The following is a 22,125-nucleotide window of genomic DNA, read 5'->3' as shown; positions in this document are numbered from 1 at the left end:
TTTAGTGGATAATTCATGAGTTATACTTTGAACTCTCACATGCACATCAACACTTTAGTGAGAATGAAAGAAAAGATCAATTATAGTTAACTTTGTTGTTTTAAGTAGAGTTAGAAGACATTGCTCTTGATTGACCTTGGCGTAAAAAAACAAATAAGTAAATAAATAAAATAATAGTAATGATGTTAATTTATCCAGAGTTTTACTTAGTAACCGGGCCTCTTGCCTAAACAGCAGCGAGTGTTCGCGTCAAACGGTAAAGTTTTGGGGTAAATACATTTTGTGACTAGTTTAGTTCTGTAGCCTTTTTAACTCGAGTTAATAAGCCCTTAGGGGTGTTTCTACACCTAATGCCTTAAAACCTTTGGTTTGAGAGTCGTTGGCCTAAATCTCGCTACATGGGTTAATTAGAAAGCTTAATGGAACTAAACATTGCACAGTCACAATCAAAAAAAAAAGAAAAAAAAAAGAAAAAAGAAAAAAAATTGTATATATATGCTTTGGTTAGTTATTTGCACTGAATTTTGATAATGATTGAAATAATGAGGTTACTATGATTGAAATTAACTTTTGTCTCTAAAATGTGTTGGTTCACTTAAACACCAAAGGAAACAAATGAAAAATTTACTAAATGATTATAAGTGATCAAAACTTTATGTGGGGATTAATTTGAAGCATGTTTGCTCTTTTAAAAATTGTTCATGAATTTTTCAATCCAAATAGCTTTTGATGATGGTTAAGCATTTGTTTAAATTTTCAAATTTTGTTGTAGCATAAATTTTTAAACTCTCATTTCGATGTTTGTGGGTATCATCACTGAAAGCCCTCACGAGACTATACTCGTCCACTAGGGTAACCTAGGGGTTTAAAGGCTTGTTGCATATGCTAAATGCAATCGAGATCCCTGCGAAAGTGGCTTAGTTTTCTTTTCTACTTAGTTTTTATTTTCTTTTGCTCGAGGACTAGCAAAATATAGGTTTGGGGGTATTTGATGAGCACAAAATTAATACAAGTTTTATCCTTAAATTTATATTTGTTAGTATTTTCTTTTGTTTTATATAAATCTATTAAAGTATTTTTATTGTTTCTTTCCAATCTTTGTTTTTATATTTAATGAGTGGTTGTTTGTAGATATTAAGTGTCTTCCACCAATAGCATGTTGAGGAAAAGAAGTAAGTAATGTGTTGCAAGAAGAAAGTAAAGGATGAGAAGAAATATGTGCAGCAGCAAATGCAATTGAAGATAAAACAAATGAAAAGAAGAAGCAATCAATTGCATGAATATACTCTAGGACATGCATGCAAAGCTTCCATCATTGAAGAAATAAAGAAAGAATGAATAAACAATGAAGGAGAAGTTCAAATTGACTACTTGCAACCAATGAATGCAAAGAAGAATGATGATGCTTGAGTTGTTATCTAGCTACAATTTGAGGAAAGTTGCTGCAGTTTTTATGAGAAGATACGATAGATGAGCAAGTGGAGCAATTGATAAGAAGACTCAAAGATCTTTGTGAAAACCAAAGTCAAGGAACTAGGCCAAGATTAAGGAATATATTTGAAAATGATGGGTACTTATTTGAAATGATAAAAGCTTGGAGTAAAGAAGCAAGTGGAGAGTGGTGTGGAGAAATTCAAGAGTGATACCCGACAATGAGAAGAAGGAAAGTATGGAAATGCATGACAAAGTGTTCAAGTGGAAGAAAGTTTTGAAGAATTTAGATAAGGAGTCATCATCACAATGAATTAATTAAAGAAAGCAACTTGGCAATTGGTTTGATGGCAAGTGGAAGACATATTAAAATCATGAATATTGCTCCCATCCTCCTATAAATAGATGGAGCTACGGCATTGTAAAACTACACCAAGCTCCACAATCTTGAGCTTTTTCTCTTTTCCCTCCATATTTCTAAGTCTTAAATTCTGTTTTTAGTTTTATTTTATTATGGGGAACTAACTCCCTAGCTAGGGCTAGGGAGGAAACTTTTAATATAAGTGTGTAATTTTTATTAGTTTGATCCAAACTTAAGCTTTAATGTGAATTTGTAGTTTTTGTTCAAATGGAATTTGTAGTTTTCTTTTTAATTAATTGATGAATGTTTGATAATCTATTTCATGGGTTCAATCATGTTTTTCCCATAGTGTAGTAAAAACTTTCATGCTTTTAAAAGAGAAGAGAATTACTAAAGATTAATAGAATTTTGATGAAGATTATTTTTTTGATAGTTTGTTGCCAATGGTACAAGTTATGCTTAGAATACTTCTAAAGGAAATTAAAAAGAGCTTTAATTATTTTGAACAACTACAATGGAAAATATTTTGTGGATCAAATTATTAAGAGTTGCATGCTTATGTTAAAAGTGGAAACCCAATGCCTTAGTGTTTTAATCAATTAAATTTTCTCCAAATCAAATCTTGCATAATTCTACCTCTCAATCACACTTGTTCTTTTTCATCTCTGTTATTTTCTTTACACTGCTCTCTGTGGATACGACACTCGGACTTCCGAGCTACACTACTATACGATACTATCTCCTTTGATTTTTGTAAAAGTGGTACGAACACAAGCGATAGTGCGGGATGGGAAAATCGAACCTTGAACAAAAGTATATGGTCTTAACTATTTGAGTTACAAGCCCTTTGCAATTTACAATAAGCTTTAACTTAAAACAAATAAATATTTTTCTCTCAAAAATATAAATAAATATTAAATGCAACTAAAACCACAATTTTTTTTTTTTTTTACTGTAATAGGTTATTATTACATACTAAGCTATATTAAAAAAAAAGATAAATATATAGGTTAAAATTTTTTGTACCCCAAAAACCTCACTATGCTAAATCCCAGTGTAGCCCCTACGGTAGTTCCATCCGTGAATTCAACTAACACTCCAATGGTCTCTCCCCTATAATATAGACTATCGCTTGTATAAAAAAAGCCTATATTAATTTTTTTACAAGATGTTGGAAATTCACTCATTGGATGCTTGTGTTTCACTCATTTGCTCTATGAGTTGAGTTATTATTATTGTTTTTTCAAACGACAGGGAGATTGTATTCATAAAGGATGAGTCAAGTCACTTGAGTTTGACCTCAATTTCCATTTCCAAATGAGAACTTTTTTTTTGGGGGATCCAAATGAGAATTTTTTACGTTTGCGTATTGAAGTGTCTCTAGATTATTTTCACTCTGTTACTGCTACGATGTAATGATTAGTCAAATTCAAAACAAGAAAATGGACAACACACCAACAAACCCAAAATTATGAAACAGTAATTAACATAAAAGATGATACTTTTACTTCCTTTTTAATCTTAACCGCCACCAACTTCTCTGACTTTTCTTTTTCTTTTTGTTGTTAAACAAAGAAAAAGAACAGTAACCAAACTGTTATGAATTTTACCAATCTCAGAGCCAGTGGTGAGCTTATGGCTAAATGGTGCTGATGAGTTGGGCGGTGGCGGTGACGTAGTGGCATGAATCGCTCCAAAACCGTAGCTTTCCTCTGGCTCTTCTCTGCCTTGTTCTTCTACTCTCTCTTCCAAATGGCGCTCCGGAACTCTGATTCTTCACACAATTACACATCTGCTTCTGGTAATTTCAATTGCTTTCCTTCACTCTTTCACTCTTTCTGTTTGGTTCCCGAGAAATTGGGTTCTTATTCAACACTTTCCTTCCAGATTCTACGGTTTCCAATAAGGAGCAGAGGTCCGCCTTGTACGATCGGATGGCTAGGGATTTGGATCAGCACGGACCGCTTTTTCTCAAACATGGCCACACTTCTCAGTCTCTCTCGCTTTCTGATATTTTTACCATCAAGGATGGATCTGTAGCACCTATACTTAAGGTAAACTTAATATCTCAATTGATGGATTGATTAAAGTTTTAGGCTTTGGAGCTTTGGCTAATTGGGTTGTATGTGTTCTCTGTAGGCAGCAAATCCCCCTGTACGTGCTAATGTTTTGCATCTGAGCACACAGTATTCGGTTCCGATAACGTAAGTATTTGCTTTCTTTCTCTGTTTATGTGTTGTTGATTGTGTTTTCCTATTCAAATTATCAATGCTATCAGGTGAAAGAAAAAAAAGAAATTTTTTAGTTGATATCAGTATTTATGTATCTTTTCGATTATTAAATTTGGGAACTTTATTTATTAGTTCTAAATGTAATGGAGCATAGAGAAGTATTCTCTGAAATCAAGCACATTAAAGTTTGGATTTTTTTTATCTGCAAAATTATAACGTTGGGTATAATTTCATAGCTTCAGCTTAGTACTCTTTCATTGAAGTTGTGCATTCATGATTGAATTGTTGCAGGGAGGCTCTTAAACCTATACTTGATCCGTACTTTGATAAAGGTAAGCTATTGTTTGTCATTTTATCAAATCTTTGACAGACTACATAATCATAGCTCAAATTAGGATTAGTTCATCTATTGTCAACTTAGTATTTACGATTTGTTGGTATGCTTATGCATTTCTTTGTTAGTGATTTGGTTTCAGAACTCCAGCTTGTACCATTTTAGTATGTTCCATGCCTCACACCATATTTCACCTGTTCCTGCCACTCAAGATGAGGTAACAGCCTTTTTGGAGCCATTTATTTGTTTCTTTGCATCTTTCTTTTCACTTACATGTCAATTTAGTTTTTGAACCCTTTTTTTGGGGTCAGATTGAAGCCGAAGCAGCTGCTGTTAGAGCTGTCACACAGGAACTCTGCCCTTTAAAAATTGTCCTAGACAGGGTGGTTTTAACTTCAACAGGTGTGCTTCTTGGGTGCTGGCAGGTTGTTTTCCATGACCTATATAATCACTCTTTAATGCCTCCCTTCTCTTAATGTATGTTAAACAAGAATTATGTAATGCTTGTAAAAATAGGGTATTTCTTGATTTCAACAGTATTGCAAATTTGCATTTTCTCTCCCCATCCCCAATTTGAGGACATCGTGACGTGTTATGCAGTAGTATGTCTTGTAGTTTAACCATCAAGGCAACTATATGAGATATAATTATTTGCTGGAATCACTCTTTTGCACTTAATGTTTGTGTTCCAATTTAGGTAATCTCTGGATCAGATCCTATAACCATTCGTGCAAAATTGAGGACTGCACTTCCACGGGCACCAGAGAAGCAACTTGTAAGAGCCATACCTATGTCTTAATTCATTTTTATTTTAGTACAGTACCTCAAAACTATGTAGACTAAGAGTTGTGAAGTTAACTAACAGAATACTCTTTAATAACTTGAGATCATCTATGAACTCAAGCTTAGAACCGAGGTTTTAATGTTAATATACGTTTTTACCTGAATTTGAAAATGAACGACAGTAACTCTTGCTTGAGGTGACAATTTCCTGAAGCTTACAGAACTTATTCCTTTCTGATTTATCTTATTGGCTGCCAAACTGACCTCCGGGTGTAAAGGGGTGTGTAGTCCCCAACAAGTTATTTCATTCTTTCTCATATGGAACTTATAGTTGTTGCATCCTGGATCTCATCTTCATGACCTGGCCTCATTAGTGCGCTGTGCAATAGTAGTGGTAGGCTGATATAGACTTTGAGTAAATAGCTTGTTTTCCTCCAGTATCTTATGGTTGTAGCAATTATCTCCTGCAGTATGATGCGGCTATTCTTCATACATCATTTGCAAGGCTTCTGGGTCACCCGAAAGCATCATCCACGGTAGTATCATCTAAAGGCTCTTTGAGTGCAATTAGTTATTTCATTGCTTAGTGTGACATGTAATTGTTTTAATACTGCAGTGATCTGCTGAAAATGTTAAGTCTCTTTCTTATATTCTTCAAAGAAACTAGGCTTGCTTCGTTTTTTTTTTCTTTTCAATTTTCATATATAGTATATGAATGACTACTTTTCATAGTTAATGGAATTTGTGAATCCTTGATAAGATCCAGAACTTTCCATCAATTGAGAGTTCAAGGAAACATGTGTCATATCATTTTGATGCCGGTTGCCATTACATGCCATTAGATCTATCTATGTTCTGTTAGTTTATTCTTTATTCTTCTCTTTATTTTTTCATGTTCAGGTGCTATCTAATACTGGGGATCAGGTCCACTTCTTCCATGGGCTTGTTGATCGTCTAAACAATGAACTCCGAGGATTTGAGGTGAGATATGTTATTTATAACCACAGTAATTTATGTTATGTAATTTGTTTGTATCCTCCTCCGAGGATTTGAGGTGAGATATGTTATTTATAACCACAGTAATTTATGTTATGTAATTTGTTTGTATCCTCCTATGCATGAGCTTATAAGGTCCTCAAAATATAATTCAGGCGGTCGTATCTGAGCTTTGGTATGTTGAGGAATTTGATGTTTTGGCTCTTGCTTTGAATGGAAGAATGAAGATGCGCAGGTTCCAACTTGGCTGCTCAAGAAATTGACATCATGAAATGAAAGACAAACATCAGATGGATTACAAGATCTCACGACACATACCTTAAAGAAAAACTGCTGACACAAGATGTGCCCATTGAGAGTGTGCATTTGTAAATGAAATTAAAATATCTTCTATCAGTTAAAGAGTTTTAATAGCAACCAGACATTTCCTGCGAAAAAATAAAAACAAAAACAAAAATGAGGATTTTTGCGTTCATAAATTATTGATATAAGACGTTGTAATTACATTACTAATTTACTATATTGTTTTGTATTGTTTGAGCAAACAAAGAGTGCTCACTTCTGATTATGCATCGACAAATGCTCCCATGACATGTAAAACTCAAATACAGAGAACGCAACTGATGAAACCAATGTGAAGAAGACAGAACCGTTCAAATAACTAATATTTAATGTCTGATAATGGTTGATTGAGAACTTTGTTTTCGGGTCTTTGAAGTTGAAACGATGCAATAATTACACTCTCAATCAGAAACAATCCCAATGACACATGAGTTTGTTCCGCCATTTTAGCCTCTACACATGAGTTTTGAGATATTTGAGTCCTTTTCCTTCGGTTTGGATTGCTAAATATTGCTTTCTTCGTTGTATTTATTTTTGTACAACACTCTTTCATATCTTCTCAGTTTGATTCTTGACACTTTCAGAATCTTTATATATATATATATATTTATTTTCGAGAAATCTTAATAGATTCGTGGGATTATGAAAGGCTGGTGGGATTATGAACATCAAAGACACTCGTTCATCATGAGGCAGTGCGAGGCAACCTGGTGGTGAGGCTGGCGGTGCATCGACGACCAGAAAGTTGGTCATGCAGCGCTATGAAAGTACACAACTAATCGTGAGGTTTTAGTATAACATAACTAGAACAAAAAAATAGACAAAAAAGAATGGCAGCGTCTAGGAATTTACACGAGTTCGAAACTTTCCCAATATCATAGCACCAACCAACCGTTATAAAAACTTCCCTCTGCAGCAGTATCCCCAATGTTTGGATGAAGTAATTCTAATTTCCATGGAAATTGTAAATGACGGAATTTCCAATTTCATCATTTAAAAATTCCGTCAATTGCAAATTTCAGCTTTTGGATGTCATATATGCGGAATTTAAGAAATGACAGAAATTACAATTTCACCTGTTTGGATAGTCATCACAGAATTGGAATTTACTCAGAAGTAACAACATTTTTTTACAACAGTCTTGTATATAAAATCTGGATAGGAATAATCAGCATAGTTCAATACATTATTATTATATATATAATTAGAAAGACTTGTGCAGTACGAAAATTGTCTAACAGCACATACCTCAATTGTTACTAATGTAAAGAATTGCAACTGTAGCTTGTCTAATTCAAAAAAGCATAAATCACGTAATTAAAAAAATGAAGCTAATCATCCCAACCAATGTTTCAACAAAAATAGCAAAAATTAAAGATGTCAACTGAATATAAAATGTGTCTATGCTCTTGGTGAAATAAACATCAACACCATTCCCTTCTTTCTCTCAGTTGGAATTGTCTTTAACATGAGAAACTGTTTCTCATTTTCTATAAACCAAGAGCATACCTTCAGTTGTTCATCTGGACTAAGATCTGGAATTGCAATCACTTCATTATATACTTATGTTGGATCAAGATTTTGTGTAGTAGAATTGATAAAGTGTTCCAAAGATGAAGCCATTTTAGCCACTGAATCAGCAAGAACATTAATTGTACCACCTTTTTTATTTATTTATTTATTTTTTTTAATGGGGGAATATTAGAAGGTTTTTGATTGTTTCTCTTTGGACAACTAGAGCTGGGTGAAACATCATCAACCTGACAACTCTCAAAACCTTGAGTATCACTTTCCAAATCAACAATAATATTGGGATCACTCTCAGGAGTCATAACCTCAGGAGCTTTTGCACATGTTTTAGCACCCTCTCTAGTAGCTCTATCTTTGCCACATAAATCCACTATATCATCCCAGTTTGCAATCACTTTAAATCGAAAAGTTCTAGCATCTTCATGAGACTATCAAGCAGAAAATCAAAGTTAACCATTTATTTACCACAATTTTAGTTATACAAAAAGATATAATTGCATTATAAGTTACCTTCACGTACTCATCCCAAACATTGTCTTCATCTACACTGATCATCTTCTTTGTTGCATCCCAATTGAATCCACTCTGACTTAATATATCACTGACTATACCATAAAACCTTATCCAGGTTTTAACACGATTTCTTATGTTATCAGCACTTACTTCAATATCAAATTGTGCAGACAATATGGCAGCATCGGTGTTATAAGCAACTGTTTTCCAACCACCATCTCCTTTGTGACCGATATGACATTCTTCTCTAAGTATATCTGCTAATGAACGCTCCATTTGTATATTCCATCGAAAATAGGCTTTGTCATCTCCTTCATTGTCATTAATTTGCTTGTCTTTTCTTGTCCTCTGCTTTATTTTGTTTACTTTTTCTGCCATCTTATGTATTTAAAATGATTATAACAACAATATTAATAAATATGATCAACACATATTTGCATAAAAAAATGATCAACATATATAAAAAAATAGACACATAAATATGAATAATAAGAAAAAACGATCAATAAAGAAGAGTACATTTATTAAAATTGATAACAAAAACATGATTCAAATGTTTATAATTCCATACATAAATTTAACTTGAGATAGTTCCAACTCAATTAATTTGTACATTGGATTCTGTGACACTTTTTATGTATCAAAACCCATATAAATATAGTTTCTGTTGATTATGATTCTCAAAGAGTGCGAGGATTATGAACCCATAGAAGGGGAGAGTACAGCTAACATGGAGCATCCAAAACAACAAGATGAAACCACTGCGGATGAGAATTCTTTGATGTGGGAGGTGAAAGAAACGTGTTTACATGAAATCTTTTTATATATTTAATGACCATGAATCAGGAGACTCAATAGTTTGTATGTCTATAAGTATTTTTATTTGCCTTTTGGTTGAGTTTCTCATAATCTAATTTTGTTTTGCACAGAAACCAAGGAGGAGGAAAGAGCGCACATGCAGCATGAAAAGCCCTGAGGCACCTTGAAAAAGCCAACCAGGAAAAAGCTGACTGCAAACGGAAAAAGAAAAAGAATAAAAGAATAAAAGAATAAGAAGCGTTGTGCTCACATGTACTTGTATTAGTATTGCAATTGCCAAACAATTTCTTAAACTAATATTGTACACCAAATCTTTAATCTACTTATGCCATGAAATATAATCTTTGATATACAAAATAAAATAACACCTTTGACCAAAAAAAATAACAAAATAAAATAACACCATGAAATGAACCACACACCGCTCCCACTATAATTCTAAATGCTTGTAAAGCAGCTCCAAAAACCCACGAAAATGTGTTGTAACACCACGTTCCACATCCTCCAGAGAACCAGCCGCCAAACCATGTTTCTGATAATGATGATTTAGATTCCTGAGGTACCTAAGAAGACTGCTCACAGTCCCAGAGTAACTTGCTTTATTTTGTTGTTGTTTTTTTTTTTTGATGCGGAGTGGTTATAAACACCCGACATAAAGCTATCCATGTTATTAACGGTTGAAGTAGAGTTCCAGGATTTGAAATTATCAAAAGCGGATAATGCCAAAGCGAAGTTGACACGTTGAGCAGTAGTTGGACAATTCCTCATAGTGTCATAATGATCAAAGAGACGCATCCTTTGATCAGCTTTTAACAAAAACGGATGACCCAACACTTTTTTGACAAAATCATCATAGCTGAAAGGACAAAAAGAACATCCAATAAGAAATAAAGTAAAAAATAAAATAAAAGAGATAGACAACTCACCCCAAATTCAAAGTCTTAGCATGGTTGACAAAATCAAAGAAGTGTTGACATTCCAGCCAACTTCGTTTCCCCCCTGCTAGTATCGATTCGAACCAGTTGTCCAACATCCATAAAAGGTCCGTAATATCTTCTTTCTTCTGCGCCTCACATTGTTCATCAGTTAACTTATCTAAAGATCCCTTAATATTAATTATCTTCAGACTTTTGCAAATAAATACATAATTACTCCGCGAACCCAACCCACCATGATATAACCCCTCTTTATGTATGTCACATACACCATCAATCAACTTCCTACAAAAAATACGAAAAATTTATGTCAAATACAATTTAAACAAAACTATAATCAATAATTTTAACAAAATCTAACCAATTACCTTATAGAATTATACCAAAATTCGTTAAGACGATCATCGCCAGTCTTGATAGGTAGTTTAAGCTTATCATTATAAGCAATTCCCTTAGGCTTTGGCTTCGCCAAATGTGTCCAATGTTTAAGATCGTGTTCGAAGCGATCATAACATAGAATCCAAATTCCCTTCCTCAAATCTGTATCCTTAGGCAAGTCGTCAAACTCCTTTTGTTTGGAGAACAAATGCGTCCACGGCCGTAAAACAACACCATCTTTAGCTGCAGCAGTCCTTTGAAATATTGTTTCTGCATCTTCTTGAGCAACTTTTACAAACACCACATTTATCGGTGGTTTGTGAGGATCAAAAGATAAATACAAATGCCCCTCATACAATTCTTCAGAAATTCTATGATTAAACTTGAAACTGTAATAACAAAGCCTAGAACCAATGACCTTGTGCTTTGAATTATTTTCATCATGCAACTTTCGAACAAAGTCAGATAATTCTCTCTGGTCATCCATTTTACCGAAAAGAATTCTCAGCAATGAAAGTAATCTGCAAGAAAAGATAGAAACAAACAAGCAGTTAATAAAACACATTGCATCTTCTCCAGCAACTTTTAATTAGCCAGCAAACAAAGTACACATTGCAATGCACTTTAGTCTTCCAAATCATTCAACATCTTGCAGAAAGTATACTTGTAAGAACAAAGAGTATCCTTAGAAAACACTTGAGCTCAAAAAGAAGAGTAAGTTGAAAAAACAAAAGCAAAAAACAGCAGTGTGCATCCTAAGAAAACTGGGATGCACAACTCTATCCAAATAGAAAAAAAATACTGCTACAATGTTCAAAAGAAAAGAAAACAAAAACTGAAATATAACTGAGAAAGCATGAGGTAACCTTTGATTATCTTGGACAATGAAGCAAAACGATGGTGTCAAAGAGAGATCCAGTCCACCCGCACATTTGATTAACCAAAGTGAAGCAATAAAATCAAAGAAGAAGGTAAATTATATAGGGCTTTGAACTAAACCACTTCCTCAATTGGTCCTAAAACCCAATCTCACCAGTAAACCCCAAAAAAATCATAAAAAGGGTAACAAATAAATAAACAGGTAACACAAGGAATTTTAAAATGGGAAGCCAAATAGAAAAGTAAGTTGTACATATAAATACCATACGCATATTCAAAAACAATTATAAGTTTCCTGTTTTCTCTCAAACAATAAACAAAAAAAAATAAAAATTCCTGTGTTTTATTTGGCCAAAAATAAAAAGGTCCCTATTTCTTCCTTCATAAAAATAATATTAATAAAAGTTTCCTGATTCTTCCTTAAAAATAATATCAATTATATAGGGCTTTGAACTAAACCACTTCCTCAATTGGCCCTAAAACCCAATCTCACCAGTAAACCCCAAAAAACTCATAAAAAGGGTAACAAATAAACAAACAGCAGTAACACTAGGAATTTTAAAACGGGAAACCAAATAGAATAAAGCGTTCAATACACCTAAACCTACTAAATTAGAAAAGTGAGTCGTGTATATATATATAAGTTTTGAAAAAGTGAGTCGCATATTCAAAAACAACTATATATAAGTTTTCATTGTGTTTTCCTAAAAAAAAAAAGACAATTATAAGTTTCCTGTTTTCTCTCAACAAAATAAAAAACAAGAATAAAGAAAAACAATTATAAGTTTCCTGTTCCTATCAAGATTAATTAGGACATTATATAAATACATCACTTCACGGATGAAATGAAGGCAAATTCATCTCTTGAATAAAACTCCCTTCTGCCGCGGCATCCCCAAACCCTAAATTCCCTTTTGCCTCAATTTAGCATTCCAATATTATGGCCACAGCCGTTGACTTCACCACCAGTCAAGACCATGCCTTGACGATGGCATCACGCCAGGATGAGCTCTTGGGTAAGATATCAAAGATCCAGAAATCTCTGCCCAAGATATCGGAGATGGAGAACTCTCTGAGCGAACTGGGACAGATATGGGAGATGGAGAAATCGTTGGGCGAACTGGGCAAGATATCGGAGATGGAGAAATCTCTAGCCGCGCTGAAGAAATTAATATCGGAGGAGCTTGGCCTGCTACGCCCCTTCAGTCGCCAACATGGGGCCGTTCGTCCTTACCCAAGGTCAGTGCATGGCTTACTAGTGGATTTCATCTTCTTAATTTTTGTTTCCCATTTGCATCGCTGTTTTTTTATTTTTATATATTATATAATATAAAATGTTTACCTTGCTATGTAGATTGTGTAGCTTTTGCTTCATTCATTAATTCTCTCTGTGTCTGGAAGTTGTTTGGAAAGATTAACTTGACTTGTTTTGTATATCTCTCTTCTTTGTCCAGTTTGCCCATGGTAGATAATGCATCAACGACGGTAAATCAAGGGGAAGATAGATCTTTGTTTTTAATGGTAACTTTCACTGGGGGCAAATACACTGCTGCCGTATATGAAGTTAAATTCAAATTCGGAGGAGAAGTTGAAGATATGGGCGGAGGAGGACCACTTGAACCTGTAGCCACGTTCAGTCCTTCTACCTATTTGGGTGCAAGGATTTTTGACTGCTCCCAACTATATGTGTTTTCAGAGGAGGGTTGGAATAAACCTTGCGTTAGGTCATTTGGAGGGTATATCTTTGATACTAAAACTAGGGCATTAGATCGTTTAACACCTTCTACCGTACAATTTAAGCAGCATGGAACAGTTGTCTCTGCATATGGCACACTTTATTTTCTTGAAGCCAAAACGGAATTCGTAGAAGGTTCAGCCTTATACTTTGGGAAATACAACCATGATAAGAAAGATTGGGTGCAATTGCCTCGGTTTCCATTTTCTCATAGATTTACTATGGCGGTAATTGGTTATGCAGTTGGTTATGATATTATTTTGTTTATATTGTCTGACTTGCACGGAAACTTTGATGTCGTTGCTTTTCACGTGGTTAGACAGAATTGGAAACGAGTGGAAATTGGCACTTGTACTCCTTTCCGAGGGAGGGCCGTGGTTGTAGGCAAGACTATCTATGCCTTACATATGTTTCAGACAGAGGCGATCATAGCATACTCTTTGGAGATGAAAGAAGATGATGATGGTGATATTGCATATTCACTAGTCCAGCAATGTAAATTGAACGACCTTGAGATTGCGGATCCGCCATTGGAATTTGATGAACTTGTGACTGACTATTTGGTTCATTTGGGGAACCAAGACTTTGTTCATGTTAAGACTGCCAGTAACGAAGAATGTGATGACGTTCAACATCTTTGTATCACCACATTTCAAATTGTTCAAGAAGGAAGAAGACATATGATCGAGACCTTACATTCAACTGTTCTTCCTGTGAAAATCGAGGACTGTAATTGGTTCTTGCTTACATTCGGCTTTACTCCGTAAGTTTTCTTCACATTTCTTGTGTTCTCATCAATAACATTAATTTGTGTGTTGGATTTTATTGTTTACGATGATTATGACTCACAGAGAGTGTGGGGATTATGAACCCGTAGAAGAGAAGAGTGCAGCAAGCATGAAGCAGCCAAAACAAGAAGATGAAACCACTTTGAATGAGAATTCTTTGATGAATGAGGTAAAAGAAATGTGTTTACATGAAATCTTTTTTTTTTCTTTTTCTTTAATGACCATGAATCAAGAGACTCAATTGTTTGCATGTCTATAAGTGTTTTTATTAGCCTTTGGGTCTAGTTTCTCACATAATATAATTGGGTTTTGCAGAAAGAAGTCAAACATGAAATAGCCTTCATGCAGCATGAAAAAGCCAAGCTTTTGGAAGGAGGGAATACAGGTAGTAGAAAACAAGCTGTAATGTAAGTACCTGAGGAGCAGAGCAGGGCATCCGTCTTTGACTAGATATTATTGAGGCATTTTACTTCCATCTAGCCCATTATTGGCTGTTATCTTTTCTTCACAGTTGATATTGCTATTTTTTGTTTTTGTTAAGGATATTGAATTAATGTTCCTTGTTTACTATATATAATTATCATGTTTCAGTGTGTTGCTGCACAAACTGATGAATGTGAAGTTCAATTTCGTTTCCAGTACATGCAATATATATTAGTTATATTTGTTGTGGTAGTTTTGGGATCTTGATCATGTGGTTTCTGTTTGTTCTATCTTGCTTCACCGTCTTCTCACTTAGGCTAATGCCTTAATTAGCATTTGTTAACTAAAATTATGTTTATTTCAGTAATAGAAATTTAAATTATTTCCTTTATATATACTGAATAACGGTATGTATTACCTGAGGTAAAGAATTCCTTTGAAGCCATCATTATTGGTCTGTATTTAGTGGAAGACACGGCTTGAATTACCGTTAACCAGAAAAGATGACGGTAAAAGCTCTGTTAATTTTTGGATTTTATATCAAGGATTGACATCCGGCCCAAAGAATTTCTAGAGACTGAATTATGTATAAAATTGCATACACGAGTGAAGAGGTATGAAACCAACTACAACAGAGACTAAAGAAGGAAGAGGTCTCGCTCTCAAAAAAAGGTATTTTTGGTAGTTAAATAAGGTGTACTTAGTTAATTTTACATTTTGATTTAAATATTAGGATATACTTAGATCATAAGGTGTACTCAGTTAATTTTATGATTCGTTTAACAAGACCCAATTGAAATTCCAAAATTTAATATTATGACCATTCCCAACTATCTTTTAGCTAGGGAAGCATTATTAACCAATTGTTGTTTTCTTAATCCAAGCCAACCAAGGTCTTTTGGTTGCAAATAATATTCTATCTTTTAGTAGAAGTCCGCAAAAAAAGCTCCTTGCCAGATTTTCCATTCTATTAATAACAGTTTTTTAAACAAGGAAAGAATGCCATTAGGTTTGGGGCATACTTATAATTTGGGAATTAATTAGAATTAACTTTCCTGCTCTAGATAAGAGATTAGATTTCCAACCTGAAAAGTTTTTGGTAATTTTTGTAATTAATTCTTGTGTATTAGCCAGATCTTTCCATTTAACTATATTAGGAATTCCAAAATATTTTCCAAATGTATTTTATGAGGAATATCTAATATACTAGTAATATGGTCTTTAATTCCTCTATCAACATGATACGAAAAATAAATAGTAGATTTTCTCTGTTGAAGATTGACCTTTTGCTAGGAGGTAGATTGAAAATTGTTTAGATATTATGGGAGTGACGCTTCTTCCTCCTCCCCCTATATGAAGTTTTCCTTTACGACTCACAGAGGGTGAGATAAAACAAGGACATCAAATTGGTTTTGAGACGGGTGAGAGAAAAGAGAGCAATAGTTCTTGTGAGAGCTAAGGGGTCCTTGATTGTAACAAAAAGTGTTCTTACATACTAGTGAATTTCTCAAGTGGATCACCAAGAGGACGTAGGTACAACGCCGAATCTCGCTAAATTCTTGTGTTCTATGTGTGTTTGCTTTATTTTTTGGGTGTGTGCTTGATTTATTCTTGTGTGGTTTGTTTGTGTGCCGGTTGCATAGTCCATCAATGACAAGGTCTTGGAGTGTTTTCGCACAACAATATAGACTAATTGGTCTATAATAATTAATTTTATCCGCCGGATTTATTTTTTGAATGAGTGTAATTTAAGTATATGATTTAATTCCTGAATAGATTTGCGATGTTTGTTTGGCTATCTTGATGCTACAGGAGGTTTATATATCTTTGTCACGCCCCGGACCCGGGGGTAGGTGGAAATCCCGCGCCCGGTACGTGAGTAAAATAAAATAAAAAGAAATACAAAGAAGGGTTTAAAATAAATTTCTGTTATAAAAATAGATCCAAAATCTTACAACTTTACAATTAATAAATAAAGCTCTAACACTTTCATCTAATTCAGCATCGACTGGTTTAGTCCTTGTCTTGCCCACTAATTCATCTGAAAAAAATTAAACAGAGTGAGGGATGAGCAACCACCGCTCAGTAGGGATATGAGACCTTACCACAGTAGATTGATATAACTAAATTAAGTGACATGCAATTATATAATATAAAATAAATAATAATGCATGAACGAATGCTCTTCATCTAATCCCGTTAATTCATATAACTGGACAAGCAGACCTGCACGTCCCATACCATGCTTATACCACTTGGTCCCGGATGCCCATTTATATGAACTAACACCCATTTCAACCATCCCATAATTCCCCTTTTGTTAGTCATCTTGTCTAACTCCCTTTCGCCAGTCCCGAATCACCCAATAAAAAGCATGTGCACTGTGGGATCCCTGAGACCTGGTACCTGCCAAGAGTTAGACTCAACTACACAAAAGACTATTTCCATTACCCTCTTTTCCATCAACCCAAGAATTCCAACCATCACCGATAACATGATATAATTATGCATTTCAAATAATAATAGCATGCATAATATAGTGCTCACGAAATTTAATTAGATCAATCCCCGTAAAGGCATCCCAAGAAATCCCTACCTTGTTTTCAAAGCTAATTCCAAGTTAAGAAAACATAAGAGCTATGACCTCTAACTCCTCTAGAAATTCTATCACCACTAGCCTACTTTCTTCCTTTATCTTCTTCCTCTCTTTCTCCGTCTCTCTCAAGAACTAACTTTGCATGGCATGCAATGTGCTACCTCAAATACAAAGTTTTTATGTTTTCAAATAAGAAGCAATGGATATGCCTATTTATACTAGAAGAAGTCGGTTGCTACTAGCTCCTTATTGGTTTAATAACTAGAAGCAACTATTAAACAATTAAAGGAGAACCTACGTACTTGTTCTCCAAGGAATATAACCTACTTATTCTCCAAGGAAATACAAATATCTACTATATTTAAAGACTAAGTATTTGCATGTGTGTGCATGTGTCAATAGGATGAATTTAGACTAGCCACCTCAAGCTTAAGATGACTTCCTACGTGTTGTTTCACCAAAACTTCTATTACTAATTAAGAAAGCATGCAAGACCTCCAATCATATTCCTTTCTTTTTGGTGAGTTGGCTAACCTTGCTACTTAGCAAGGTTTTCACTTTGACACGTAAGGAATTGGCAAAACTAAACTAACAAGAACCATTAATACATATCCATATATATAGAATAATATATTTATGTAACACACACATATATAATATAATAAGATATATATATATATATATATATATATAATAAAATAAGATGTAAATATTTATTTCTTCAAATTATTAATATATATACTTTTAAAAATACGGTCTTCACAATCTTTGCTTCCATTCAGTTCACCAGTATGTTACATATTCTTAAATGTGAAATTATTGATACTCGCTATTTTACTGTTTTGTTTGTATTGTATTGTATTGATGCTGGCATTCAGTTCACCTAAAGTAGATGTTGTCGCTTTCACCTATTGCTTCATTCATTATCCTAATTCTTACTAGGCAGGTAGGTGTTTGAAAAGACGAAACCTCCCTCTGGATGAGAATTTTTCTAGAGTGGAAGCATTGGAGAATGGCAAGGTGAAAGAAATGCGTCTAAATTAAATCTTTTTTATTTATTTAATGACCATGAAATTAATCAATTGACTCATGTTTACACCCAAATTAAACAGCCAATAAGGACAAGATACGTGGAGGAAACTGGGCTTGGTCAGAGGCATCCTCGGCACCCTACCTACCGATCTCTCCATTAGGGCAACGCCCTCTCCTGGGACACGTGGCGCGCTCCCAAGCGACGCCCACAATCCCACATCGAAATAATCAACAAAATGCACACCTCCCAAGAGCTATAAAAGGAGGCCAACTATCCCAAAATGGAGGTAATCAGAACTTACGGCATACAAGCCTATTGATCTGTCAGTTGAACTTTCTATTCCCGAACTTACTTAAGCATCGGAGAGCCTTCGGCCGGTACCACACCGGTGCCCCAGGTCTTACCGTGCGTTTACTCATATTGCAGATTACGCAGACTACCGAGGCATCAAGGGTACCGAAGGCATCAGATTACTAAGTTGACCCTCTAAGTCAGAGAACCACTTTTTGGCGTCAGCAGTTTGGCGCCAACAGTTTGGCGCCGTCTGTGGGAACTCGATAAAATCAACCCTTTATCCCGAACATATGGGGACCACTGAAAAAACTACGTTCGTACCGCGAGAGGGGATGCCGTTCGGCATGCCAAGCGGGGTAAGCCCTGCGCCAGCCCCCTACACACCGGCAACAAATCCCCCTGCGATCCAAGCTGCCGAGAACGCGGAGCTTTTAGCACAAGTCGTGTCCCTTCGGCAGGACATGGCTAGGATGCAAGAACACAACAATCTTCTCTCGACCAGAGTGGAAGAAACGCAACTGCTGTTGAACCAGCAGCAAACGCAGAACATGCCGACAGATCGATCGTCCGAAAGCCTACAGACTCCTCGTCGGCAGAAGAAGGTGGCAAAGGCAACGCCTGCGCCGTCTAAACAATTGGTGGTCCCGGCACCCAAAAATAAGCCCCATGTACCGAAGAAGGTCTATTCCGATTGCCGACACAGGCTGCTAGAGCGAGAAGTCGAACGACGGTCCGAACGGCAAGAATCGCCGATCAGGATCAACGCCCGCTTGGACGATCCTCGACTGAAGAACATGGGGAGGAAGTCTCCGATACGAAGGATACCGGTCCTGGAGTCCACGGCAGAGTCTGACCACGAGTACACTCCTTCCGCCAACCGGTCATCTTCCTACCGTTCGGCAACCCCAACGAAGTTCTCGGAGGTCAATCCTGCTAGATCCCAGCAGCGATCGGCACACCAGATTGCAGAGGAGATACCGGACAGGGACCCTGTCATTCGCCTCCTCCTTCAAAGGGTACAGAAGATGGAGGACGATCAGACTCGTTCACAGGAGCCAGACTGGGGAAGGCTTCGGCCAGGACCCTTCATCGAGCGCATAAGGCACTCACGGCAGGATAGGGATGTGCAGCCCCTCCGCATAACCCCCTACACAGGGGTGGAGGATCCACTGACGCACCTTCATTCTTTTCAATCGGCAGTAGGGTGCCGAGGGCTGAGCGACGAAGGCCTTTGCCTTCTGTTCCCTTCCTCACTCACAGAAGCAGCTCTGAATTGGTTCTACCGTTTGGAACCGGGGACGGTCGACTCCTTCGACGAGCTGAAGCAAATCTTCCTGAACCACTTCATGATTCAGACAGACAGACTGTACTCTGCCGATGATCTGTATACCATCCGGCAGAGGGATGACGAACCATTGCGCGAGTATGCTGCACGATTCAGCCACGAGTACTCGAGATGTCCGGATACCGATGACAGGGCAGCCTACGGCGCCTTCAAGAGTGGCCTACGGTCCTCACACTTTCGGTATCTGGTACACAGTAGCAATTGGCGTACGTATGATGAACTCATGAAGCAAGCGGCAATCCACGCCAAGGCTGAATACTTCAACTCGAGGGCCGAGCCCACGGCTCGGCAGAGCGAACCCGTACAGCGTCCCTCCACGGCACAGGCATCGCCGTACGCACCACCAACCCAGACTGCTGCGTACTCTGAAAGTCACAAACGCAAAGATGCCGGAAGCTCCCAAAAGGGGTATTCCAAGAAAAACAAGAGCAGGTACGGCAGGGAAAACTACCGAGCCCCACTAACGGCACATAACCAAGGGACGGAGGTGTTCACCCTGCTCAACACCTCCTACGAAGCAGTGCTGATGAACGAGAACGAGATAATCCCGAAGCCAGCCTTCCGAAAGCCCAGTCGGCAAGACGGCAGGGATACAGGGAAATTCTGCCGATACCACCAGCAGAACAGCCACAATACCGAGGACTGCATAAGCCTGCGAAAAATCGTTGAACGGTTAATTCGGGAAGGCAAACTGGACCAATACGTCGCCAGGCCTCAGCAGGCGCCAGTCCCGAACGCTAATCGGCAGATCAACATGATCAGCACGATCAGCGGAGGCCTAACCCTTGCCGGAGCATCCAACCGTTCGATAAAGCAGTATGTCAGGGCGGCGCAGTACCCCCAAGTCCTCGGAATTGAAAGCAGCCGGCATACAAAGATGCCGAAGGTCAGGTGGGAACCCATCACCTTCTCCGAAGAAGAAGAGGAAGGGATCATCTACCCACACAACGACCCTATGATCATCCGAGCCGTCATTGCCGAGTTCGATGTCAGACGAATCCTAATCGACAATGGCAGTTCGGTAAACGTCATCTTCGCCGATGCATTCAAAGAACTCGGAATTGACGACAGCCAAGTCAATCGGCAACTCTCGCCTCTCCTTAACTTTTCAGGAGACCTGGTCCAGCCAATCGGTAGTATCAGCTTGCCAATCGCCTTCGGCACAGCACCACGAAGAACCATGGTCTACGACCAGTTCCTTGTGGTGGACTGTCCTACGGCGTACAACGTAATTGTCGGCCGAACGACGCTAACGGCAATAAAGGCCCATTTGTCCCCCCACATGCTACTCATGAAGTTCCCAACCTGCTACGGCACGGGGGCAATCAGGGGCGATCAATTGAGCGCTCGGAACTGCTACGCCACAGCGTTGAAATCGGCAGCTCCCCACAAGCAAAAGGAAACCTTCACGGTCGCAGACTTGCCGAACGGCAATGAACCAGTGGACGATCCAAGGGAGGAAACGCCCACTCCAGTGGCACAACCTGCCGAAGATCTGGAAACGGTGGCGCTGGACGAAAATCAACCGGACCGGTGTGTGAAAATCGGTACCATGCTGAACGCCACCCTCCGTGCCGAATTCATCCAGTTCCTTCGGCAGAACTCAGAAGTCTTTGCTTGGTCCTACAACGACATGCCAGGCATATCCACTGACATCATCAGCCACAAACTGAGCATCTCGCCAGCATTCAAACCTATCAGGCAAAAGCGCCGATCCTATGATGCCGAACGGTATGAGGCCATGAAGAACGAAGTGGACAAACTCATGACCATTGGCTTCATACGGGAAGCCATATACCCGGAATGGCTGGCGAACTCAGTCATGGTTCGGAAGACGAAGGGCGGATGGCGAATGTGCCAGGACTACACCGACCTCAATAAGGCCTGTCCAAAGGATAGCTTCCCGTTGCCACGCATCGATCAGCTGGTTGACGCCACTGCCGGTCATGAACTGCTCAGCTTCATGGACGCATACTCCGGGTACAACCAGATCTTCATGCACACTGCCGATAGCGAACACACGGCGTTCATAACTGACAAAGGCCTGTATTGCTACAACGTCATGCCGTTCGGCTTGAAGAATGCGGGGGCAACCTATCAGAGACTGGTCAACCGAATCTTCCCTGAGCAGATCGGCAGCACCATGGAGGTCTACGTGGATGACATGCTAGTAAAGAGCCGAACGGCAGGGGAGCATTTGAAAAACCTATCGCTCATGTTCGGCATCTTGAAGGATTACCGAATGTGACTCAACCCGACGAAGTGCGCCTTCGGTGTATCTTCCGGAAGATTCCTCGGTTTCATGATCAGCCAGAGGGGTATTGAGGCAAACCCCGATAAAATCAAGGCAATAATCGACATGGAGGTGCCGAAGACACA

At 37.7% G+C, this 22,125-nt stretch overlaps 2 protein-coding genes and 1 pseudogene across 3 annotated transcripts; 2 read left to right on the top strand and 1 right to left on the bottom strand.

The window, feature by feature from the left end:
• The first annotated feature begins 3,375 nt into the window (after positions 1-3,375).
• LOC110762382 (uncharacterized) lies at positions 3,376-6,668 on the top strand. The gene is made up of 10 exons (XM_021965020.2): positions 3,376-3,593; positions 3,680-3,846; positions 3,932-3,996; positions 4,315-4,355; positions 4,486-4,574; positions 4,669-4,782; positions 5,055-5,132; positions 5,611-5,676; positions 6,041-6,121; positions 6,292-6,668. Exons 1-10 carry the CDS (start codon positions 3,476-3,478, stop codon positions 6,397-6,399), a joined length of 927 nt encoding a protein of 308 aa, XP_021820712.1. The 5' UTR covers positions 3,376-3,475; the 3' UTR covers positions 6,400-6,668.
• Positions 6,669-7,879: 1,211 nt separating this feature from the next.
• LOC110762266 (uncharacterized) lies at positions 7,880-8,797 on the bottom strand (annotated as a pseudogene).
• Positions 8,798-12,360: 3,563 nt separating this feature from the next.
• Positions 12,361-14,689, top strand: LOC110762398 (uncharacterized). Of its 2 annotated transcripts, none has more exons than XM_088253612.1 (4): positions 12,361-12,771; positions 12,987-14,030; positions 14,119-14,224; positions 14,378-14,689. In XM_088253612.1, exons 1-4 carry the CDS (start codon positions 12,473-12,475, stop codon positions 14,390-14,392), a joined length of 1,464 nt encoding a protein of 487 aa, XP_088109738.1. In that variant the 5' UTR covers positions 12,361-12,472; the 3' UTR covers positions 14,393-14,689. The 2 variants fall into 2 exon arrangements, with proteins under 2 accessions (XP_088109738.1, XP_021820725.2); XM_021965033.2 differs by having other exon boundaries at positions 14,371-14,689.
• Positions 14,690-22,125: the final 7,436 nt, after the last annotated feature.

This window comes from Prunus avium, chromosome 5, assembly GCF_965620075.1.
Source record: "Prunus avium chromosome 5, drPruAviu1.hap1.1, whole genome shotgun sequence".
Lineage (NCBI taxonomy): Eukaryota > Viridiplantae > Streptophyta > Magnoliopsida > Rosales > Rosaceae > Prunus > Prunus avium.
This window is presented reverse-complemented; position numbering and strand designations above follow the sequence as displayed.